The sequence below is a fragment of the Haliaeetus albicilla genome, chromosome 4 (assembly GCF_947461875.1).
Source record: "Haliaeetus albicilla chromosome 4, bHalAlb1.1, whole genome shotgun sequence".
Lineage (NCBI taxonomy): Eukaryota > Metazoa > Chordata > Aves > Accipitriformes > Accipitridae > Haliaeetus > Haliaeetus albicilla.
The window spans coordinates 28,218,001-28,239,194 of NC_091486.1; the positions used below are offsets into that span (position 1 = coordinate 28,218,001).

Sequence of the window (21,194 nt, forward strand, 5' to 3'; positions counted from 1 at the left end):
CCTAATGTCCTAGTTGGTATTTCCAGTCTTTACTGAGCCAAACCTTGTCATTTCACTACTGAAGTAGTAGAGATTCCTGTAGTTTAATAGTTTTTATTGGATTTACATGACAGCGGTATAGTGGAGACCCTGAGAACTTGCAAGAGTCGGGGGTAAGGTATGGTAGAAGATGACTCATACTTAAAATGTCTTCTCTGATTTGCTTTAAAATGTTCCAAAAAAGAATCCTAGCAGCTCTGCAACACAGAAAGCAAGGGATGACTGTATTAAGGGGATGTCTCCTTAGGTGGAATCAAGGCAGTTTGAATCTGTTTGTGCTGTGCTAGTCTTTTGCCATGGATAAAGATGATGAGGTAGGTATGAGTGCCTCTGCTCTAGACTGATTGCTTGACTGGCAGTATCTGTCATGTAAGGCTGTCAAAGCATGTGCATAAATAATAAGTGCTACAGAAAATTATCTAAACCACTGATTTTTACTTTAGTATTATGTCTCTGAGGAGACCAAGAATTGATTTGAGGAGACATATATAAATATATGTATGTAATTTTTTTTCTAGCTGAAAAGGAAATATTGACTGAGAAGGAAATAGAAGAGCAGGTCAATATTTTTCTTGAGCAGTAATAAACTTCATGCACGTGAAACCAGGTGCCAGCACACGCAATGGTGAATTGCTTTATCTGAACTAGTTGGAATCTCTCCCCTGTGGCTAAGGCTTTCACCAGTAGTGCTTTTTCCGTTTAAATTGAAATTCACCAAATAGGAAGAGAGACAGAGACAAGGCCAAAGCAGGTAACTATTCATCTTGGAGGAGGTGGCAGCTCCCACCAGCCTCAGCTGTAGTGGCAACCTATTCATGGCATGCTCTTTCAGCTGTATTAATTGTATCGGGCACTTAATAAGAGCTAGTCCAGTTCTCAGGGAAGTGGTTTCCATTGTCTTTACTGGGAGCTGGGTGGGGATGTCTGTCCTGAGGTAGAAAAGTTGTTTATCATTGCAGGATATTGTGGCTACCATGATAACAGAACAGCAGCACAATTTGAAAGGCACTCCCTAAAAGCTGTGTGAAATCGCTGATACAGAAGTCTAATGGGCAGTTTGCCTCTCCTGGTGTTCACAAACTCCTGGGCCTGTGCAGGCTTTTATTTCTGCGTTAGTGAAATGTTCATCCAAAGTTATACTAAAAAAAATTAGTTCTGAATATCCAACAGTTTCAAAACAGTTTTCATAATGCATTCCAATGCATTGAGCTGTGAACTGGGATTAATTGTATGATGACAGTTAAGTGGTTGAAAGAATGTGGGGCAAAATTCTGCATTGAGCCTCCGAGAAGACAGCAGGGAGCTCTTGCCCCAGGGTGAGGAGGAGGCGGCAGCTGTCTGGGGGCTACAGGCTGCTGTGGTCTCATCCCATCTCCAAGCTTTTACTCTTCTGCTGAGAACTAGAGGTGAGATATGGTTGTTACCCAGGCTGCCATCTGGCTAAGCAAAATGTTTACGGTGCTGTCAGGTAAACCCCATACCTGGTGAGTGCCTCCTGTATCTAGTAAGGAACAATATACATGCAATACTGTACTGCAGAGCGACTGACATCTCCTTGAAAAGGAGCTTTGTGGCTATAGGGCTTGTACCAGAGGATTTTAGAGTCTCTTTAGGCTATTTTAACACTTACCTAATGTAAGTAGAAAGGAACAAGCAGGAGGATCTTATCTTTCATGTATAAAAGGAGCGCTGGGAATGTGCTTTGGCAGATTGCCCATTGATGTGTCAGAGATGTTTTGTATTCGTCCGCTAAACCAGTGGAGGACCGTCTGTAGCAGTTCTCCCAAGTCCTGTGCATCGCCCTCTCTGCTCGTGTGATACTGTTCCTCTGGGTGTGTGAGGTGGTGTAGGCTGGCAGGAGACGAGTGATCTCCTTTGTATCCATGATCAGGAGGGGCGGCGAACCTGTACGTGTCAATACAAAAGCAGCTGTTCCACTGCCTGCATGTGAATTAACCAGCGATTCAGTTTTGTGGAAGGTAAAGTCCAGCAGTGGCAACATCTGCAGAGTGGGTTTTTTTCCACAGTACAGGAAAGAAAAATGTAAAAGGTGGTTCCTCTTCTACTGCTGCTTGAAAGTGCACAAGTAGGGCTTTGCCCGAGAAGAGGTTTTGCTTGAAAGAAACAAACTGGTTTTCTGTATTATTCGAAGAGGAACTTGAAAAGGAATTGCGTTATCCCCTTAATGTTACTTTGATGTAAAAGGAAAGTATGTATTGAATGTGATTGGGCTTGAAAGGTTGTGATTTGTAAAGTAATTATGGTTGGGTTTTGCTTGTTTTAAACAGATCAGCTGTTACGGACTGCGAGTCAGCACTCTGACAGCAGTGGCTTCGCTGAGGACTCCTCCACAGATTGTTCTCCATTTAATCAGCTTCAGGTAAGGTTCCCATGCTGTGGTTGAAATATTATTAATTATTGTGGGACAGTAGGGACCTGGGGAGGGCAGGAGGGTTGTTGATGTTTGACTGCTGTTGTGACCATCAGCCTAGATCCTATAAAACTTCTCATTTTCAGAGCTGGACCTGCTGAGTCCCTTACAGAGCTGTGTTAAAATTTGAAAGCCTTTCTGGTAGGATAATCTGGGTATTCGTGGGCCTGGAATTAACTCTAAGTTAAGTATGTCCTGTTTGCTGTCTCTGGTGTATCTTCTCTCACTGACTGATGCTTCAGAGTCATAGTCCATTCCTCTCATGACTGCAGTGGGTAGAGATTAAGGTTGTGAAAGATTATAGCTTTTTTTCTGGTAATTTCATATCTTGTATCATTTTTACCTCTCCACTCTTTTTTTTTTTCCTTTTTTTTTTTTTTTTTCCCCCAGTTAGCAGCTGACAGAAAGTGAAAACAATTTCATACTGACTTTACTTTGAAGGTATACTAATGTTTAGTCAATCTTGAGCTCCCATGCTCTTTCTCATTCCAGTTCTTTTGATCTCGGTCCCAGAACTTGCTGTGATACTGACCAGAGACTGCATGTCTTAGGGGAGGCTTTTGTTCCAGCATGGTATTTAGGTGTCTGCCCAATAAACACATTTGCTCAGTGTCGTACCTGATATTTAGGAGAGGTGTTCTCTTGCCTCTCCTAAAACATTCGCACAGTAATAGCCATGATTTGGTTGGCCTGCCAATCAGCCAGAGAAAACTCTTGAGTTGGATCCCGGCCTCAAGGCCATTGGTTAGCTGTCTGGGACCTAAACCACAGTCGGGAGGAATACAAAGGTGGGTGTCGGTATCAGCAGTAATTTCATTTCTGTGGCTTGCAGCTGCTGAACCTTTTTTTAATGGTACTGTATGTTTTTTAACTTGTGGCACACCAAACATTTTAAAAGCTGTTTGGCACTTAACTAGGAAGAGATTCTCACCCTGCCCATCCGTCAATGTTGCTTTTCCATTTCGGTACTGGTATTCTGTGCTTTCCAGTTTAGTAGTTTTTCAACTGAATACCAAAAGTAGCCAAGACAGTGCTGGTCTTTGTGTCTCCCTTAAACATCAGCTTACACTTTCCAAGAGCAAGAGAGTGAATAAAGGAAATCATGAGCCTGAATGCCTGTAATAAGCATAATAGTCCAAGATACTGGGTCTGCCCTCTACTAAACTGGGACTGCACTGAAGTTGACAGGCATGTTAGGAGGTGACTCAGATTAGAGTTGCTCACTCCTGATCTTTATATTGGTTTCAGCCTGGTTAAGAGTCCATTAAAAAGCACATTGCAACTAAGTGCCCCTTCACTGGAAGGCTGGTGGAGTTTATTTGTGTTGGCTGTAAAGGGATGAGATTTTTCTGCTTTCTATTATGCTGTTTTGAAAAGAGGTATTGAGTCTGCACGAGATTTGTGCCATGGAGTTGCTAGGCTCTCTTCTGCCACCTTCACTGCTTTATTCAGGCCAAGTGCTGAGCTGAATTCAGAAAATACGGGTGAATGATGAGATTAGGGGAAATGAGAATTTGGCTGCTAGTGAAGAGAACCTGTGAAAAGATGGAGGGGATACAGAGGGGTGTATATTGTTTCTTAAAAGTATGGTAAGTTAGTGCCATCTACTGTTAAATAATTGACTCTAGCAGCCATAGCATTCCTCTGATACTCAGGAGAAAACTCAGAAACTGGAACCGTATTGTCTTTCATCCCTGACACCCAAAATAAAGATTTCTAAGGGAGATTTTGGCATTGAGATGAGGTATTATGCAGGGGAATTTCATATTACTAAGGAAGCTAGAAGAATTCTCCATCCAAGCTCTTCAAGTTTTGCTTGCCTGACTTGTAAGTGAACAATGTGATGGATGATTAGAGACACAGATATGCACACATGTAGCACACCTAATTTCACCTAGACATTACAATCTTTTGTTCTTTTAATAGCTTTGACTTGAACAGTATCTGAACCTGCACAGTCTTTCATACTAATTTGTGCCTTTGCCAGTGAGTGCAATGTTAAGTATGGACTTGCAAAGATGACCTTTACAACAGAAATCTTCTAGATGGTTGGAGAAGGAAGTATTGCCTGACATACACCCTAAGTAATCTCTCAAGAAGGAGCTAATAGTTAATATCCTAATGGCAGTGAGAGCTGCAGAAATTAGAGATGGGAAAAGCTTCTCTAAATTTCCAGTTCATGCATCAACTATGGTAAACTTCCAAGACTGTACTTTATACCACATACTCTTATGAAAATGTCTTGTTCACTTGTAAATATACCAGTCAATCAGGCCAGCCTAAGGAATGTGCTTTGCAATCCATAGATCTCTTTTTTTTTTTTTTTTCCTTTCTCATAGATTCTTTTCCTGTCATTTGTCACCTATTAAATTAGCAGCTCCCTCATGCATGTGCTCTGTTTTAAACTGTGACTTAGAATGAAAAGGGGAAGAAGTATTAGGAGAAAGGAAGGAAGTATGGGCATAATAGTACTGGATGCAGTCTTCAATAGAGATTAGCAGCCTAATGTGAGATTCGCAGTCTCAAACAATTCTGTGACTTAAAACAGGCCGAGTATATGGGCAGGCTGGTTTTCCCATTCTTAGTGTTGTCCTGTGACACTAGTTTCACTACGGTCTGCAGTTCTCCTCACTTCTCTGTATGTATTCCCTAACACCACCCTTCATTTCAGCACTGACTGTGAACCTTTTTATATGGAAGACGCCATGTACTGCCACCCTGCTATCCCTTTATCATCGCTACGTAAAATACTAGCATTTTACTCATGCTACTATTTTACTTTGCTGACACTTCTTTTCTTCTGGCAATAAAGAGTTTATTGTCAAATCAAAGAAATGTGTGAATAGTTTGCCTTTTTTTTTTTTTTAAAGTTCCTTTTGGTGCCATACTTCAATATGCTTCTAATGTATCTGATACTATGGTTTCTTTGTTCTCCTTTACTGTTTTGCTTGCACACTAACTGCATTATTCTTTCTGCTCCCCACCACAATGCCCAATGAATATGGACTTGGACTCTTAGCCCGATTCCTGAGAAGGCAGTAGCTGAGTCTCCAGCACGTTCACCTCTTTGCTGGCTCCTGTCTTTCCTAGGTTCAGGAGTCTTTGCAGGGCATGGGAAGCAGTGCTGACAGCTGTGACAGCGAGACAACCGTGACGTCGCATAGTGAGGAACAGAAGACACTGATAGGCAAGGAACTGCCCTGTTTCAATAAGTTTGAGGAGGAGGAAGAAGATGAGGAGGAGGATGATGACGATGACGATGATGAAGAGGATATTGTCTCGCAAGTAGAGAGACGGAAGGTAGGGGCACCTTCTGAGAACAGAGGGAGCGAAGATAGAAAATTTATTGACTATGAAACTGAACAAAATCAAGGAGGAGAAAGCAAGTCATCTCATGTATCAGAGGCAGTGCAAGGAGAGGTCAGCTCTAAAGAGGAAGACATTTCTGGTGAGCGAAAAGAATTGGACCTGCTGGAGGAAGGCAGTGTGTTTGAGTTTCCTCAGTACCACACGCATCATATCCTCAAGTCGATGGAGTCTCTGAAAGGTGGCGGTTCCTCCCAATCATCCGTGGACAGGGTTCACGTGGCCTTGCAAAGAGCTGAGATGAGGATTGTCAGCACATCTGATTCCAGGGCTGGACGCACTCTGCTTAAGTCGAAAGATCTCTTGAGGAAGCAGAGACTCTGGTTTGCTGAATCGGGCTATCCTCTAAGGCGGTCTCAGTCTCTCCCAACTGCATTGCTGAATCCAGTGAAAGTGGTGTCCTCTGTGAATGTCCAGTTAACTCCAGGAAAAGAGACTCTGTGCAGTCCTCCTTCTTTCACCTACAAGTACACATGTGTGGAGGAAGATGAGAAAGCGATGTCTGAGAATGACAAAAGTGAGGGTGAGGCAGCCGCCGGCCAGCCGGTGTGCAAATCCACGTTGTTCATTGCACCTTCGTCCTCCAAAAAAGAAGTGCCCCAGACTGGGCCCAACAGGCTATCTGAGGAGCTCAGTCCCACCAGGGTACAGAGCTGCCCGCTGCACACACCGGCACACATGTCCCAGTCAACGTGCTCCCTCCACTCCCTCCCCACTGAGTGGCAGGACAGACCGCTCTGCGAGCATGTGAGGACGCTGAGCACCCACAGCGTCCCAAGCATCTCTGGCTCTTCCTTCAGCGCCTTCCTTTCCCCCTTCAGCTGTCCCTTCTCTCCAAGGCATGCTGGATATCCTCATCGCCCTCATGCCATCAACCCGCCCTCCACTGTGGAGATGCAGCTGCGCAGGGTCCTACACGACATCAGAAACTCTCTGCAGAACCTCTCACAGGTAAGAGGAAGCCAAATTTTGCCCCTGGGCAAAGTGGCTCCTTATTTTATCCTTACAAAACCAAGATGTTAACGTGAATATTCCTTTGCATAGCGCAACAGATCAGGAGAAAATGACATTTTGTGCAAGTTTGATTTGCTACTGTTTTAGGAACATCTTTTTAAAGTGGCAAATTATCATGTCTCCAGTGCTCCACTATTTTTGCATTTGATTTTTTCTTGTTGCAGTTGACCCAGATTGATGTGTTGGTTTTGTGGTTTGTTTTTTTTTATACTTTTATGGATATTGTTGGGTGGGAGGGAAGAGCAGTGTACTCTTTATCAGCTATTATTTTAAGGTGATAGTCATTAGCTTTAGATTTGAAAATACATATTGACTGTCCTTTGACCTCTCTTCTTCTCTTTGACATACTTCCCATCGAACTCATAAAAATGTATTTTTTGCATTGCAAGTCGCATGGCTTCACTAATGATGTCAGTGATGATTGATCCCTATATGTTTCTCTGCTGTTTCGTGCCAATCTTTTGCACTTTCAACTCGAGCTAGTCAACATGTTCCTGACGTCATCAGTCGTTTATTAAGAAGCAGTTTTGTCAGAGCATGTGAAATTTTGTCCATCTCATCACTCAGAGAAGAAATGCTTTAAAATGCAAGCACGTTTTTTTTTTACCAGTTTCTGCCACACCTTCTGCTCTCTCCCTCCTGATTGCCAGCTGTTCCTCCTCTGCCATCCCTATACTGCTGTTCTCTTAGGTGGTGATCCAACTTAGGAGCCTGCCAGCTGCTGCAGAAGGCTACGTGGGCAGAGCAGTTGCAGACTCTGCTTGTTTATATATGAATACATGAAGACTATTCAGTTGTAGAGCTTTCACAATTTCTTTGGGTTTTAACCAAGAACAAACATGTGCCTGCCTGCACCATATTGCAGGTCGTAGGCTGTAGTGGGCTTTTTTAGGCCCTGCTTCTCGGAGCGAGGTTTGGTGCTGTGACCAGCTCTGCAGCGGAAAGCTGTGGTCAACTGTGTTTTAAGTCAGCCATTGCTCAACGGAGTGGACGGTGTGCCTGGGAGTAAGCCTTTGCAGAATTTAACCTTCTCTGTTAAATCCCCTCCAGCGTACCAGTTGCAGCCTTGATTTGTGTAAGGTTACATACAGTGTGCTACAGTACTTTTACCACATATACCATGCTAACTAAAGCTACTGAAGAAGAAACCTCTGTATTACATCCAGAACTCATGCTCAAGCTGGTTCAATTAAAAAAAAAAAAAAAAATTAGTGTTGGAGAGGATAATAACATCTCCTAGCCCACTTGTTCTGCTTCCAGTGTATTTTGTCTAGACTAGTTCCATTTTGGGGGCTTGGTCCTTCTTTGCAGAAATAAATAAATAAATACATAAAAATGTATTCCCTGGTGCTGCTTTTTCCTACAGCCAAGATCAAGTTCGGCACACAGCATACTCAGCAGCTAAAGAAAAAGTTGAGGTGTTTCAAATATATGATTCTGATTTTAGGAAGGAATAAAGAGGAGTAGGTAAATTCCTGGTAGAACAGGGAACAGAGAGAACTGGGAGAGGAAAAACAAAACATCCCCTTGATGTGATCATGTTTGAGCAAAACTCCTCTGGATGAATGGACATGCTTCAAATTTTCCATGGCGTGTCAATAGTCCTTTGAATTCTTTCAAAATTATATTGGACAAGCTGTCTTTTTCACGTTTGAAAAGGTAAATGTTTTTGCTGTTTCCGCTGTTCTTTGTTGTGCCATGTCTCTGCATGTAACAGCCCCTGAATTTTATCTGGTTGCTCCATATGTTGATGCAACATGCAAATAGAAATTCTTCAACAATCTCGTTTTCTTGAGAGATCGTTAGCATACAGGGGTCTTTGGATGTAGGCAATGTAGTGAGATTAAAAACCAAAATCAACAAAAAAACCCCAAACTAAGAACAGCCAAAACCCCACAACAAATGTGACTATAATCATGAGTTGAAAATGGCACACAGTTTAATTTGCTCAGTTCTGTTTTTATCATTAGCTAAGGCAATTGAGACTACTTTTCAGGCATAAAATGCCTGGTGCAGAAAAACTTAGCTTTTATTCCTACTTACTGTGTCAGACAGGATTAATTTGGTTTTTCACCTGCATCACATTTGCATTACAGAGCTTTGATGCACATACTTCAGTTAAGAGCTGGCGCTGCCATTTTGTAAGGTTTCCTTTTCCTGATACAATATTTACATAGGTAGCAGAAATCACAATACCAGAAAGGTTGTGTTTTAACAGTGGCTGCTGTCGGAGTATCTGCGTGTTTGAGAAGATAAGTTCATAAAGGAGATTGTTGACTTTCCCATTTCAAATTGTTTGTTTCTTCCCTAGTACCCAGTGATGAGGGGTCAGGATCTTTCAGCTGCCACTGGTTACAGTACTCAGAGATCATCCATTCTACCTCTCTACGAAGTAAGTGACCCTGTTCACATAGTGGTACTTAGCCAAAATAAAGTACAAAGAAACATCCTAAATGTGCCACAGACTGTGCTAACTTTGGGCAGCTCCCTATCTTTGCTCTCAAGAGGTAACAGATTACTCCATCCTGGAAATAACATTAAAAAGGAATTAATCTAAATACATGGAAATACTTTCATGTGTTTGCTTGTATGATACATCTAAAAATGTTGTTTTCTTGAATTAATGTGAGTTCACAACATGCAGCCTCTGTAGTATAGTGAAGTTGCTGAGGTTCTGCTTGACTCAAAGGGTACATCTGGGCAGATGTGGTTATAGGATCCAGACTTATTTTAATTCAATTTTTCCATGTAATGCATTATTATCTTTTTATTATCTTTTTTTTTTCCTTCCCCCTAGAATACTTTCCAGGAGCTACAAGTGGTAAGGCGAAATCTAAACTTATTCAGAACCCAAATGATGGATTTGGAATTGGCTATGTTACGTCAACAGACAACAGTTTATCAGCACATGACAGAAGAAGAAAGGTAAAATGATCTTTTAAAAAAACAAAGAGAAAATACTCTGGCACTTAGGAAGTGTGTTGCTGCCCCCGAAATCGGAGCAAGAAATCTATTAGTTTCAATTAGAACAGGGTTGAAGCTGAGTTTTTGCCAAAAACTTGTTTACTCCCTTCCTTATACTTCTTCATTCTAGAGTTTTTTCTCTTTTGTTTCTTCTAATCCCTATTTTTCATTAATCAGTGATTTTTTTCTTTATCCTTTCTCCAAAGTGATTTTACAGCTGTAGATTTTAAGGACTTTTATCATAGGGTACTTGAACATAGGATATTGGGGGGGGGAACCCTAAAGATTTTTAGATTCCCCCCCACCACCCCATCTTTGTAGATGTAAATAAAGAATGAACATTGTAGCATTCAGATGCTTTTCCAACTTACAGTGGCCACTCGGCAGGCTACAGATGGCATTCATATTCCGGCTCTGTGTGTTTCGGCTCACCATGAGTTGCAGCAGCAAGCTGATCTGGAACAATTTTCAAAACTGTATATATATATATATATATATATTTTTTTTTTTTTACTTTAGTTGAATCAGCTCTTGACTAATCACTTTAAAAGTAAACATGTTTGAAATCAGTTGCCCTTCTTAGACAATGGTGTCCTGGCCAAAATGTAGCTGCGACTGCTTGGGAACCTAGAACCACGCAGGAGAAGTAATATGCGATTACCGCGTTGCTCTGTGATTCTTGTTGTTAATGGTTTTGAACTGGATTTGATTAGACATATGTGTAAATGACAGTTTCTTCTGCTTGCGCATATTTAAGCATTTCATTTAAAGTTAAAATTTTTGGAGAAAGTTCTGTGATACACTATGTTGTTTACTTTTCTTCATGAAGTGATACATATTTTCTATAAATGGAGAAGGAGTTTTGTTCCACCTAGGCGTTCAGCTAATTTTTCCACGAAGGAGGAATTCTCTGTGTTCCACTTTGAATTCCCTTGTATGAAGTCCTTTACTCATGGGACTATCCTGCTCAGTTCCCGCTTTGTGGTGTGCACCTGAGTGCAGTGACTGCCCTTGTTCTTTTTGTGATGGACTTGGTATAGATATGAAGCTGATCAGCTACAGAGCTTGAGAAAGTCTGTCCGCATGGAGCTACAGGAGTTAGAGATGCAGCTAGAAGAACGCCTACTTGCTTTGGAAGACCAGCTGAGAAGTCTGCACATGTCTTCACCTTACAGACCTCAGACACATGTAGTAAGTATTACTTTTGCAACAACATTATATATTTTCTCAGTACAATGGTAATAACTCATAACTGTTAAAACTCTTAAAGTGGAATGGTATCTGGGGAATCTAATGATGTTGTGTGTATTATCAAGGGCCATATTTCATTATTTTCAGGCAGTGTTTTGACTTGGGGAAAAGTTGTGTGAATAGAAGGACTTTCTTGGTGTTAATATGTATCAATACATATCTTCTGGGGTTTTAGGTCTGAGATTTTAGACCTCTTCTGTCAGTGCTTTCTTCTTTTTCCTCGTCATGACCCTGAATTCTCACAGTTTGGTAGGTAGTGCTCATGTCTAAAATCCTTGGGGGATGGTGATGGTCTTTCTGGAGTTTCCCTACACTAATTTTCTTACTTGTGAAATGAGGGCAGAGAGACAAGAAATGCACGGTGTTTCTCTCCCAAGAAATGGGGTGTGCTTCCCCTCTCCATGGAACCAAAACCCAGGAAAATTCAGTTGTTTTTTCCTCCATTGCCTTTTGTAGCTCCTTCAGATGAACATGTGGCTCTCCGCCAAACAGTGGGAGAAGCTCTGCTCCTGCAAACACTCCCTAGAAGCACAAGGGGTGTGTGTGAAAGAAACACTTGCATATATTTATTGGTGGCATGGTGATATACTTTCTCTTCTTTTTCACTCAGTGGAAGACACTTCCTCTTTTTTCTGCTGCAGTTCTGTCATCAGCCAAACAAAAGAAGCACAGATGAAAAGTATCATATGTTCTTCCTGGGTCTCATTCCTCTTTCTTAGCCAATCCTCTTCTGTAGAAGCAACACAGGCATAGGCCACATCTTCCTCTGCAGTATTTTGTCATGGGAAAAAAATTGAAACTCAAGAACAGGAAAATATGGTATTACTGTGATCCCAAGCCAAACTTGCATTCTTTGAACCATATAAATACCTTTTTATTTGTAAATCCTTTTATAGAAGAGGGCCAGCTTTAAAAATGACTGAAATAAACTTTCTCCAACCAGCTTTGCTTCCTGTTTCCAAGGTTCTGCTTTTACAGAAAGTTGTCTGAGACATGGCATGTTTATATATTAGCTTCTGACAGCTATGAGAAAATCCTCAAAGCATTAATTTGACTTAATTTTTCAGGGTATGTATGGAAGCAGAAGTGCTGATAATCTATCATGCCCTTCTCCATTGAATGTCATTGAACCAGTAAGTAATTGTTGTGTGCTGTATTTTTTTTGCTAAGAAAAAGAACCAGGAAGGGATTTCTTAAAAAAAGGTTGCAGGAGATTCATTTGACACATAATCTTGGAAATAATTTATTCACTTGAGTAGTTATGTTGAGAACAGCTGCGTTTTCCCTTAAGCAAAGTTAACCATAGGTGTAAGTAGCTGTGAAGTCTTGTTTGTTTTTAAGAGGAATATGTAGAAGTGAGATGTTGTTTGCATTTAGTTGATACAATGACTACATGGTGAGTTTTCTAGGGAAAACTATTTCTTATTTTTCTGTGCATTTTACGCTACTGAAAACAAGTACTTCAAAGACTGCAGAAAGGAAAGAACAAACTTGAATTGTTTTAGCAAAGAAAAACAAAATCAAGCCTTTATGTGTGTCTCTGTCAATGGCTCTGGCAGGATGTGTCCGTATTGCAAAAGTCGGTGGCTTGGGGAACTGCCACAATTCATATTTATGTTGGCTTCCAAAAAAGCCCATTCCTTTTTATGATCCTCTTTGTTGCAGTCATAAAGGCAAAGCATATATTTATTTTATAGCTGTATTTGTTACATGGAGGGAATGAGTAAGTGAGTGAATAAATAACAAGAAAGCATAGTTGTGTCTGTATGTGACTTTTTATGTGCTTATTCAGGACTGTTTCTTTTCTGAATCCTTAGGTCTCTGAACTTATTCGAGAGCAGTCATTTCTGAAGTCTGAACTGGGTTTAGGACTGGGAGATCTTGGACTGGAAACTCTCCCAGCAGAGGGCACAGAGTCCGTATTCTCCCATGGAAACTCTGATTCCTCTTCAGTGTGCTCTGGTCACGCAGGTAGAAAAGCTGCTGTTGGATCCTCTGAACTAACAGGAAAGTCTAAGAGTCAAAGCAAGAAGTTATACCGAGCCTCTGTTGCATTAACACCAACTCCCCCAGTGAGAGCAGGCGCTGGACAGCAGGTGGAAGGCTCTGAGGATCCTGCAGACTCCAAGCCAGAGGTGGAGCACAAACTTGAAAAAGTCCCTCTCATGCCTTCAGTTGATGAAATCCACAAAACTGTGGAGCAGGAGGAGCTTCAGCAAGTCATACGGGAGGTGAGGAGGGAGGGGCTGAGATCTAGGCTGTTTGAAAAATGTTTACTGAAGCCTAAAGACAGGCTATCTGTAACTCTTGGCCACTGGGGTTTTCTCTTCCCTCTCAAGCCAAGGCGCCATACTGTTACTGTACTATTTCTGAAGGCTCAGAGCTTGTCACTAGATGTTCAAGCCACAGTTGTATTCTAGTGCAAAGCAGTAGATGTTTTTTCAGTGATAGTGGTTAGCACGTAAATTAACAGCTAGTTGCTACTATAAGTCTGGGTGAGAAAGAATTTGCCATCTCTACTACTTGGTTAAGCAGCAGTATTGCAGATTCCCACGTGACGATTTCTCTGTCACGTTTGCTTGCTAAAATGCCAGGTCAGAGTTAATTTGATTGATGAAATACTGTTTCTGAAACAACTCCATAGTAAATGTTAAAAATACTTTTGCAGTCCCTCTACCCCAAACCACTAAGGACTGTAGAAGTGTAAGCGAAGCAAGCTGAAGTCAGATGAGAAGTTATTTCAGACTTGAAGACTGATGTTGGACCAATGCTGTTGGACTAGTTTTATTTGCAGTCAATAAATGTAAAGGGTCCCTGGTTATTTTTCCTGTGGGCCAGGTTAAAAACCAGGACTAAAACTGCATGTTATGTTTGCCAGTGGCATGACAGAAAGCCTTATGGCAAATAGTATAAATGGGAAAAGGAAGCAAAAGAAACTTCTTGTTATCAAAAGCAGCGTCTGTGAAAAAGTGGAGTGAGCTCTCTGCTGTGAATAGAGAAACGGGGACTGAGAACTTGCGGGTTTTATTCCCTCTCCTTCACTGGAGAGGGACTGCTTAGCCTTTAGCTGAGGGTCATTGGACCCTTAGCCTTTAACTCATCCCTTGAAGCTTTTGTATGGCTCTTCCATAAACCACTTGAAAGGCCAGGAGAGGTGTCATGCTCAGGAATGTACAACAGGCCAGACTGTAATGCTGCTGTACCATCCAGGTCTGCTTGCATTGAGGCTGTGAATAACTGGAACCAGCTTTGCCTTAGCTTTGTCTTTAACACAGATGAGAGTCAGGCTGCTTATCTCATGATAAAACAGGAGCTGTGATCCCAGAGGAGTCTTTTGCCACACCTTCACCCCTCTTCTCTCAGTGCAGAAAGTGCAGAGTGTACTAGACCATAAGGTATCCTTTTACTCATCGTCTGACCACAAGACTGCTGTGTCTGTCTCTGCAAGGTGGAGATGTTTTCTTGGCTGACTCACTGTGGGCTTTGCTATGCGTAGGCATTTTACACTTGCACAGTGAGATTGTGAAGCAGTAGAGCATTACTAAGGAGTGTTCTTATAGAAGATGATGGCTGGAAGCAAGTGAAGAGACTTACTTTGTTTACTTTTGGGTAACTCCATAAATAACTAGAGCTGAGAGTGTGAAGAATAATGCATAGTCACAAGCATTAACCAGCAGTCAACTGCTGTTGTTAAAAGAGGATGAAGTTTGGCAGTGAGGTAAATGGAGACCAGCTTTCAGTAAGTAGCCTCAGGATGCTGAATAGTGCTTTGCCCCATCAGTATCCCCATTAGAGTCAGTGGGATGAGTTATGGAAAGTGGCATTATCCTGTGGAAGGAAGGGTACCGCAGTCAGCTTGTGGTGAGGTACCACCAGACCAATGACCTCGTCGTTACTGTGCTCTGCATGAGGAGCTGAACACTTTCTGGCCATCACTGATCTTTGCAGTGGAGCTGGTGATGCTACACCTTTACACCTCTACTTTGAAAGAAAAGGAATGAATGAGGCAGGGGGGCAAGCATTCATTTTTTAAACGTCTTCCTCCTCCCGCCACTCTCCTGCTGCCATCTTCTCTAACGTTGCTAGAGTAAAGTTAGAAGGAGTCTTGGGAGAGGCCTTGATTTGGAGATGTCATAAAATACTCCCAGACATCCCAAATTCTCTCTCTTTCTGGTCCATTTTTTTTCCTTTCATGCCTTTTTAAAGGGGTTCCTTGCCTAATGCTCAGAGAAGACTTGCACATTAGGTATGTATGATGCCTTGCACTTTGCTGCTGATTCTGAAGTGAAGCCAGGATATTGCATTTGTATCTAGCCCTTCTGTAAAAACCTGCGTGTCAGAGGAGCGGTGTCATGGTGGAGGGTTGCTAAAGGGGAAACTGAGAGGAAAGAAAGCACTGTAATTCAAATGTACTGTAAAAGCAGCAGAGACAATAAAGGGAGCTGGAGTCAAAGTACAGAGTTATTTCAGTCAATATTTTTTCTGAGGTTAGCCTGTGTGAAAGTTCCTTTTTAACTTCATTAATTGATAGCAAATAAAGATGTGTACTCTTTGCAAAGAGATTGTTCTTTGAGTTGTGTGGCACTGAAGACATTGTAATGCTGAAAGAATCCACACTGAACTGAGAGGTTACTATTCAAAGATGAGTAGTCAGCAAATGACTGAGCTTGACTCACTTCATAAATGTTTGAGCACACAGAGAGATTGTCCCTCAGTTTAACTTCATTGGCAGCCTGTTTTGAATCGGCTCAGATTCTCAGCATGAGAAGTTTTGCAGGTCAGAGTGAAGATGCATTGGCTCAAAGCACCTGCTAGTTTTCACAGAGCCAGAATATGCTATTAAATACTGGTCAGGAAAATCTTTTGTATTTCATAAGAGCTAAAACAGAGCATAAATTGAAATGTGTCTTCCTTAAGTAGCCCTCCTGTTAGCAAAGGAATTCCAGTTTCATTGTCAAAAGAAAGAAATCTGCTAGGATGCATTCTTGATGTATGCACTCACAAATGTTAAACCCTTGCTTATTCCTCCCATTCTCTGTAGATGTGTGACCTTGTGTTGGGGAAAGAAAAGTCAGGCAGTGTTTCAGAATATGCCTGGGTGGGTTGTAATGCATGTGAGCTTTGACCTGTAACTATTTGCTGGCATTAAAGAAACCCGTGGTGTTAACTTTTAGCGTTAATGGACTAACTCCCACGGAAAAGCATTCAACAACGTGAAATGTTAAAAAGCCAAACACTGGCCCTCTTGTTTTGATGAAAATACAGCCTGACCTCCACTGGAGTATCACATGAAGCACTTATTGCTTGACTCGTAGGTCACAGTGTCACTATGAGTGCCACCAGGCCCTCTCACTCTGCTCTTCTGCAGCTTAAAAGATGTGATAGTTTAAAAAGCTTCTGCTTAAGAACAATGCAGGTTTTGTTTTTGCTAACAGTTCTCCATTGTAAATGACATTTAAGGAAGTTATACTTCAAGGAAATGTATGATTTTCCTGTCAACATCTGTTTTAAGAGGGGGTGATGGGTCTTTATGGGACAGAGAGATGGTCTGATAGACAATCTTCCTTTTTCTGTTTTCCATTCAAATTCATGTTAGCTCAGCATCAATCCAGAATGTCCGTTGTTGTTCATACTTCCCTTGTGCAGGCATTGGCTTCCTCATCTTACTATCTTGAGCATAAAAACTCGCCAGCTGCTGCTGTGAAGAAGTGGCACAAGAAGAAAACAGAGTAGAAAATAATTCTTTTAATTATAGAAAACGTATCTCAGATCAGGAGCGTGAGGACTGTGAAAAGCCTCATGCCCATTTGCCATCCATAGGTGAAGAACACCTATCTCCAGAATTGCCACTGTGGCTCATTTCATTCTCAATTAGTTCATTATTTAGCAGCAACATAAAATTACAGTAATGGTAATTCTTTCATAGGAAGAAGGATCACTGGTTTACTGTAGTAAAACTATGAATGTGGTACTGTGTTATTAATGCAATATTGAATATTAGTGTTGTACCAAGGTAGTATATGTACCATAAATGAGTGGGGTTCTCTCCTCTTTCAAATGATCAATTTTTCATTCAGCTGCTAAAAATACTGGTGGAGTGTTCATTGACTGCTTTCTCTCTTTTGTACGGAGGAAGCCTTGGCAGCAGGCTGTGCCTTCTGCAGAGCAAATGGAAGGTGCACCTTGCCCTAAATAATTCGTAATGAAAAAGGCAAACACTGGCCATTTTCGTGACACATGCATGGGACTGAATCACTGCAAGAATCGATGCTGCGCTTGCCACGCAGGAATGACCTTGATGAGTCTGGAAAGGAGGGAGGAAGCAGTGGCAGTGAAAAGAAGCAGCAGAGGGTGGCCTTGTTGTTGTCCGGGCAGGAGGGTGAGAAGCAGAGGGCTCAATTGATCCACAAAGGTCAAGCCAGGAGTTGTTGGAAGAGCTGAGAATAGAACAGGAGCCGCTTCCCTTCCAGTCTTCACTTTGCCACAAGACTGTCTGTCATACTGGGCCCTTTACTTGCTAATTTGGGAAACTTCTATCAGTTTTCTTTGGAAAGTGAGGTTTGCTTTTGTCTGTCCATCGAGAGAAGGGCACAGAATGACTGTTTTGTAGCATACTCACAGACCCACCCTGTGTGATACTGGAGAAGAAAAGCAGAGAGAGCAGCATGGGCCTCTCTTATGACAGGGGCCTGCCAGACAGCCGGGGTGCTGTGTGGCAGGTTTCCCTGTGCCTGCATTTCTAAATTCCAAAGCCCTTACTGCATTGACAGTGGCCCTAAAACTTTGTACATCTGTGTGTGCATCAGCATAGACATCCTCAGGACTTGTGGCAGTTGGTAAACCAGGTCTTGTTACACGCTGGCTTTTCTTTTGTCAGTTAATCAGCAAGCAATCCAACTGGAAACCTGTTTCCCAATAATATTATAGTCTCTGAATTTCTGCTTGATGCAAAGTAGTAATGAAATGGGGAACTTTGCCACTAATGGTTTAGGGATTGAATTGCTTGCCAATGAGAACAAGGGATAAATAACCTGTTGCTAATGCTGCTGCCACCGTTCTGACGTTGTTGCTTAATCCTTTTGACGCACCAGGAAAAGGGGAGACTTAGATGAAAAAGAAAACTGTATTGCTTAACTGGGCTGATGAGTGCTTCTGTGAGTGACCCCAGTGGCCGGGCTCTGGCTCTTACCGCCCTGCACTCTCTCACCATCGTTGTCCTCCCCTGTCCTTGGAACTGCATCTGACTTGTTAGTCCTTCCTGAAGACCATCCGAAAAATGAGTTGGTGCCAAAGATTTCTCGTACTTGCGAGCAGCCTGTATTATTTTTCTTTGCCATGCTCTGCTCCTTTCCAGCATGATATGTTCTTGTAGAACTGTGTTTTGCCTCCTTTTCTCCTTTGTTTCCTCTGCTGTAGCCATCAGTGTTCTGCTCTTCCTTTGCTCTAGCCTCAGCCACGCTCAGGTGCCTGCTAGTAGTAACTCCTGTGTTTTATGTAAAACTTAATGGGTAAATGCTTTGTCACAATCCTGTGAAAAATAGTCTTTGCTGGCATAGATCATATCCCAGTGGTCAACTGATGATGTGAGCAACTGTTGAAGTTCTCTGTCTTTGCTGCTGAATGTATGTAATCAGGATTTGTCTCCTTTTGATTTATACGAAAACAGCAGCTCATGTTCATGGACTTGGACCTTTCCTACCGTGTAATCCATTTGTGAGGCAGACTGGTCCTGCCTTCCTTGTCAAGAGATGACAACTAATGTCAAAAAGTAGTGCATTTGGGGTGTTTTTGATGTATATATCCTGAAATGCTATTTTCAGAACTTTGCATAGTTGAAATGTGGTTTTTTTAATATAAAACCAGTTATCCTAAGTGTAAAACATAGATATATTTACCAGCTGGAAAAATAAAACTACTTTGGTTTGCATTTATACGATTTGCAAGAACTTTAAAATTACTTACAGTTATTTTTCCAAGAGAAACTCTCTTATGTTTTTCCATTTGCATTTTTTGAAAGTTGACTTTTTGGTGGTGTATGTTTTCATGTGTTGATAATGTCAAACATATCTGCAATATCATTTAGTTTTATCCATTGGTTATATAACTTACTGACCTTAAAACTTTGGCTAATCCCTTTCAGATCAAGGAATCTATTGTTGGTGAAATAAGACGAGAAATAGTAAGTGGATTGTTAGCAGCCGTATCGCCCCAAAGCAGATCTGCAGCTGCAAAACAAGATACACAGCCGTGAAACTGGTACTACAGGTAATCTTTGGGAATTTGCCAGACCCAGATTTTATTTTTTTTATCACATGAAATACCATTGTTAACATAAACCTTGCTTTGTTTGCATTTTCCCCTTGAAACATAAGTGATCAAAATTGAAGTTCATTAAATATAGAGAATACTAATAATCCTGGATAGCTTTGGAAGATCAGCTGGTTTATAGTTTGACCCATTCTACTGTCAGCTTTCATGCAGTGGTCCTTGATTTTTGGTTTCAGTGTGCTCTGTGATGATGTCACATGTGAATGCATCATGCGAGAGGGTTGCTGTAGTTTGCCTGCCTTAGATATGAATGTTATCAAAATAAGTACTTAAGCATAACAAGCAGATTTCTGGAAATCTAATTTAGATATTCGTCTTGCTTTTTCTTTTCCGTAAGGTTGGATGTAGTCCGAAATGCTGTGCGATTCTGCTTTGGGCAGCATACACTGGCGAAAGTGTCAAGTTATTTTTGCTTCAGGAGATGTTAAAGCTGCTGAGATAGGCTACTGTATTCGACGCTTGGTTCTATGATGTGTACCTTTCCTTGAGTTCATCTATAAAGACTTAGACACTTTAACTAGTTCATTACTTTCCTTAAAGCATCAACAAAACTGTGGCTCTCTGAAAGGTTTTGTATTTATTTGTATGTCCCTGTTGTAAATTTTTATGTAGCTAATTTCTTTGTCTAATGATACATCATGAAACTTGAAGATTTCCAGACGTAACCAATTTATAAATAACACACATGCATTCAGCCTAGCTTTTTTAAAAAAAAAAAAAAACCACAACAAAAATCCCCCCCAAAACACTGACCTCTATGAGGTATTTATTGTGCAATAACTGATCCACTTTAAGAGCTTGAAACAACCAATAATGGTTTCCACTGCTGTTACTTAGTGCCACTTCAAAAGAAGGAAACAAGCCTGTTGTAAAAATTGCTGTTAATTCTTGGGGCGGTTACTATTGGCAGAGTGGTAATAGTGAGGTTACTTAAAACTACTTAAAGTTCTGACACTGAAAGCCTTATCTTTGTGTAGAAGACAACTTTTAACTAATTGTATTTGCTTCCTTACTGTTTGCCCATCCCTCTATAGAAAAGTGCCTTATTTTAAGCACTGTTTTTTGTCTTTGTGTTGACTGTTCTCAGTCATACCAAGAGAAGTTCTCTTCTGCCTCATATTAACCAAGATGCAATGAAAGTACTAATCTTCTGAAAGCAATTAGGATGTGCAACTTGGAATGGATGAATGACCTTGCTTGTATTATGGGGAAAATGGCAAAAATCTCTTTTCCTTCCCCATCCCTCATTGAGTGTATTTTCAGTTAGCCTGGTGAACATGCATTTGTTCCAATGGAGCAAATTGGAAGTCGTTGGAGGTTTTATGTGGTCAAATAGACATTTAGTGGATATGTAATATCCCATTTTGCTGTGCTTGGAATCTCTTTACTCCTTTGCCATTTCCATCTACTAAAACTCTTTACACTATGTCAAGGTCTTTAATCAAAAATAGTTTCAAATATAACAATATTGTATGAAAAAGTTTATAAGATTTTAAATTGTGTTAGGAAGACACACAAGGGCTGATTTCTTAAAGAAGTGTATATTAAACCAATAAAATATTTATTTTGCCTATAATCTGTGTCAGCGTTTTTCATTGTGCATGGTTTACTCTTAAGCAAAATAAGTAACAAAGACTTGATCAAATAGTACACGGATTGGAGAATAGCAGGACAGCTCAGGACTTGGGTTTCCAAAAGCTTTCAGATGTTCAGGGGACCCTATATGCTTAGGAAATGTGAGATACAAATTTGAGAGAAATATTGGCACTCAAAACCAAACTCTTAAAGTTGTTGGCTCCTG

General features: G+C 41.1%; 1 protein-coding gene across 3 annotated transcripts in view; it reads left to right on the forward strand.

Moving 5' to 3' along the window:
• Positions 1-20,969, forward strand: part of ITPRID2 (ITPR interacting domain containing 2) — a 42,893-nt gene extending 21,924 nt beyond the window's left edge. For all 3 annotated transcript variants that reach the window (XM_069781595.1, XM_069781597.1, XM_069781598.1), the window contains 9 exons: positions 2,328-2,419; positions 5,561-6,787; positions 9,162-9,242; positions 9,648-9,775; positions 10,855-11,005; positions 12,133-12,198; positions 12,883-13,296; positions 19,206-19,330; positions 19,731-20,969. In XM_069781595.1, coding sequence (XP_069637696.1) covers positions 2,328-2,419; positions 5,561-6,787; positions 9,162-9,242; positions 9,648-9,775; positions 10,855-11,005; positions 12,133-12,198; positions 12,883-13,296; positions 19,206-19,316 — 2,270 coding nt within the window. In that variant the 3' untranslated portion in view covers positions 19,317-19,330; positions 19,731-20,969. The remainder of the gene's footprint in view (positions 1-2,327; positions 2,420-5,560; positions 6,788-9,161; positions 9,243-9,647; positions 9,776-10,854; positions 11,006-12,132; positions 12,199-12,882; positions 13,297-19,205; positions 19,331-19,730) is intronic.
• The last annotated feature ends 225 nt before the right edge of the window (positions 20,970-21,194 follow it).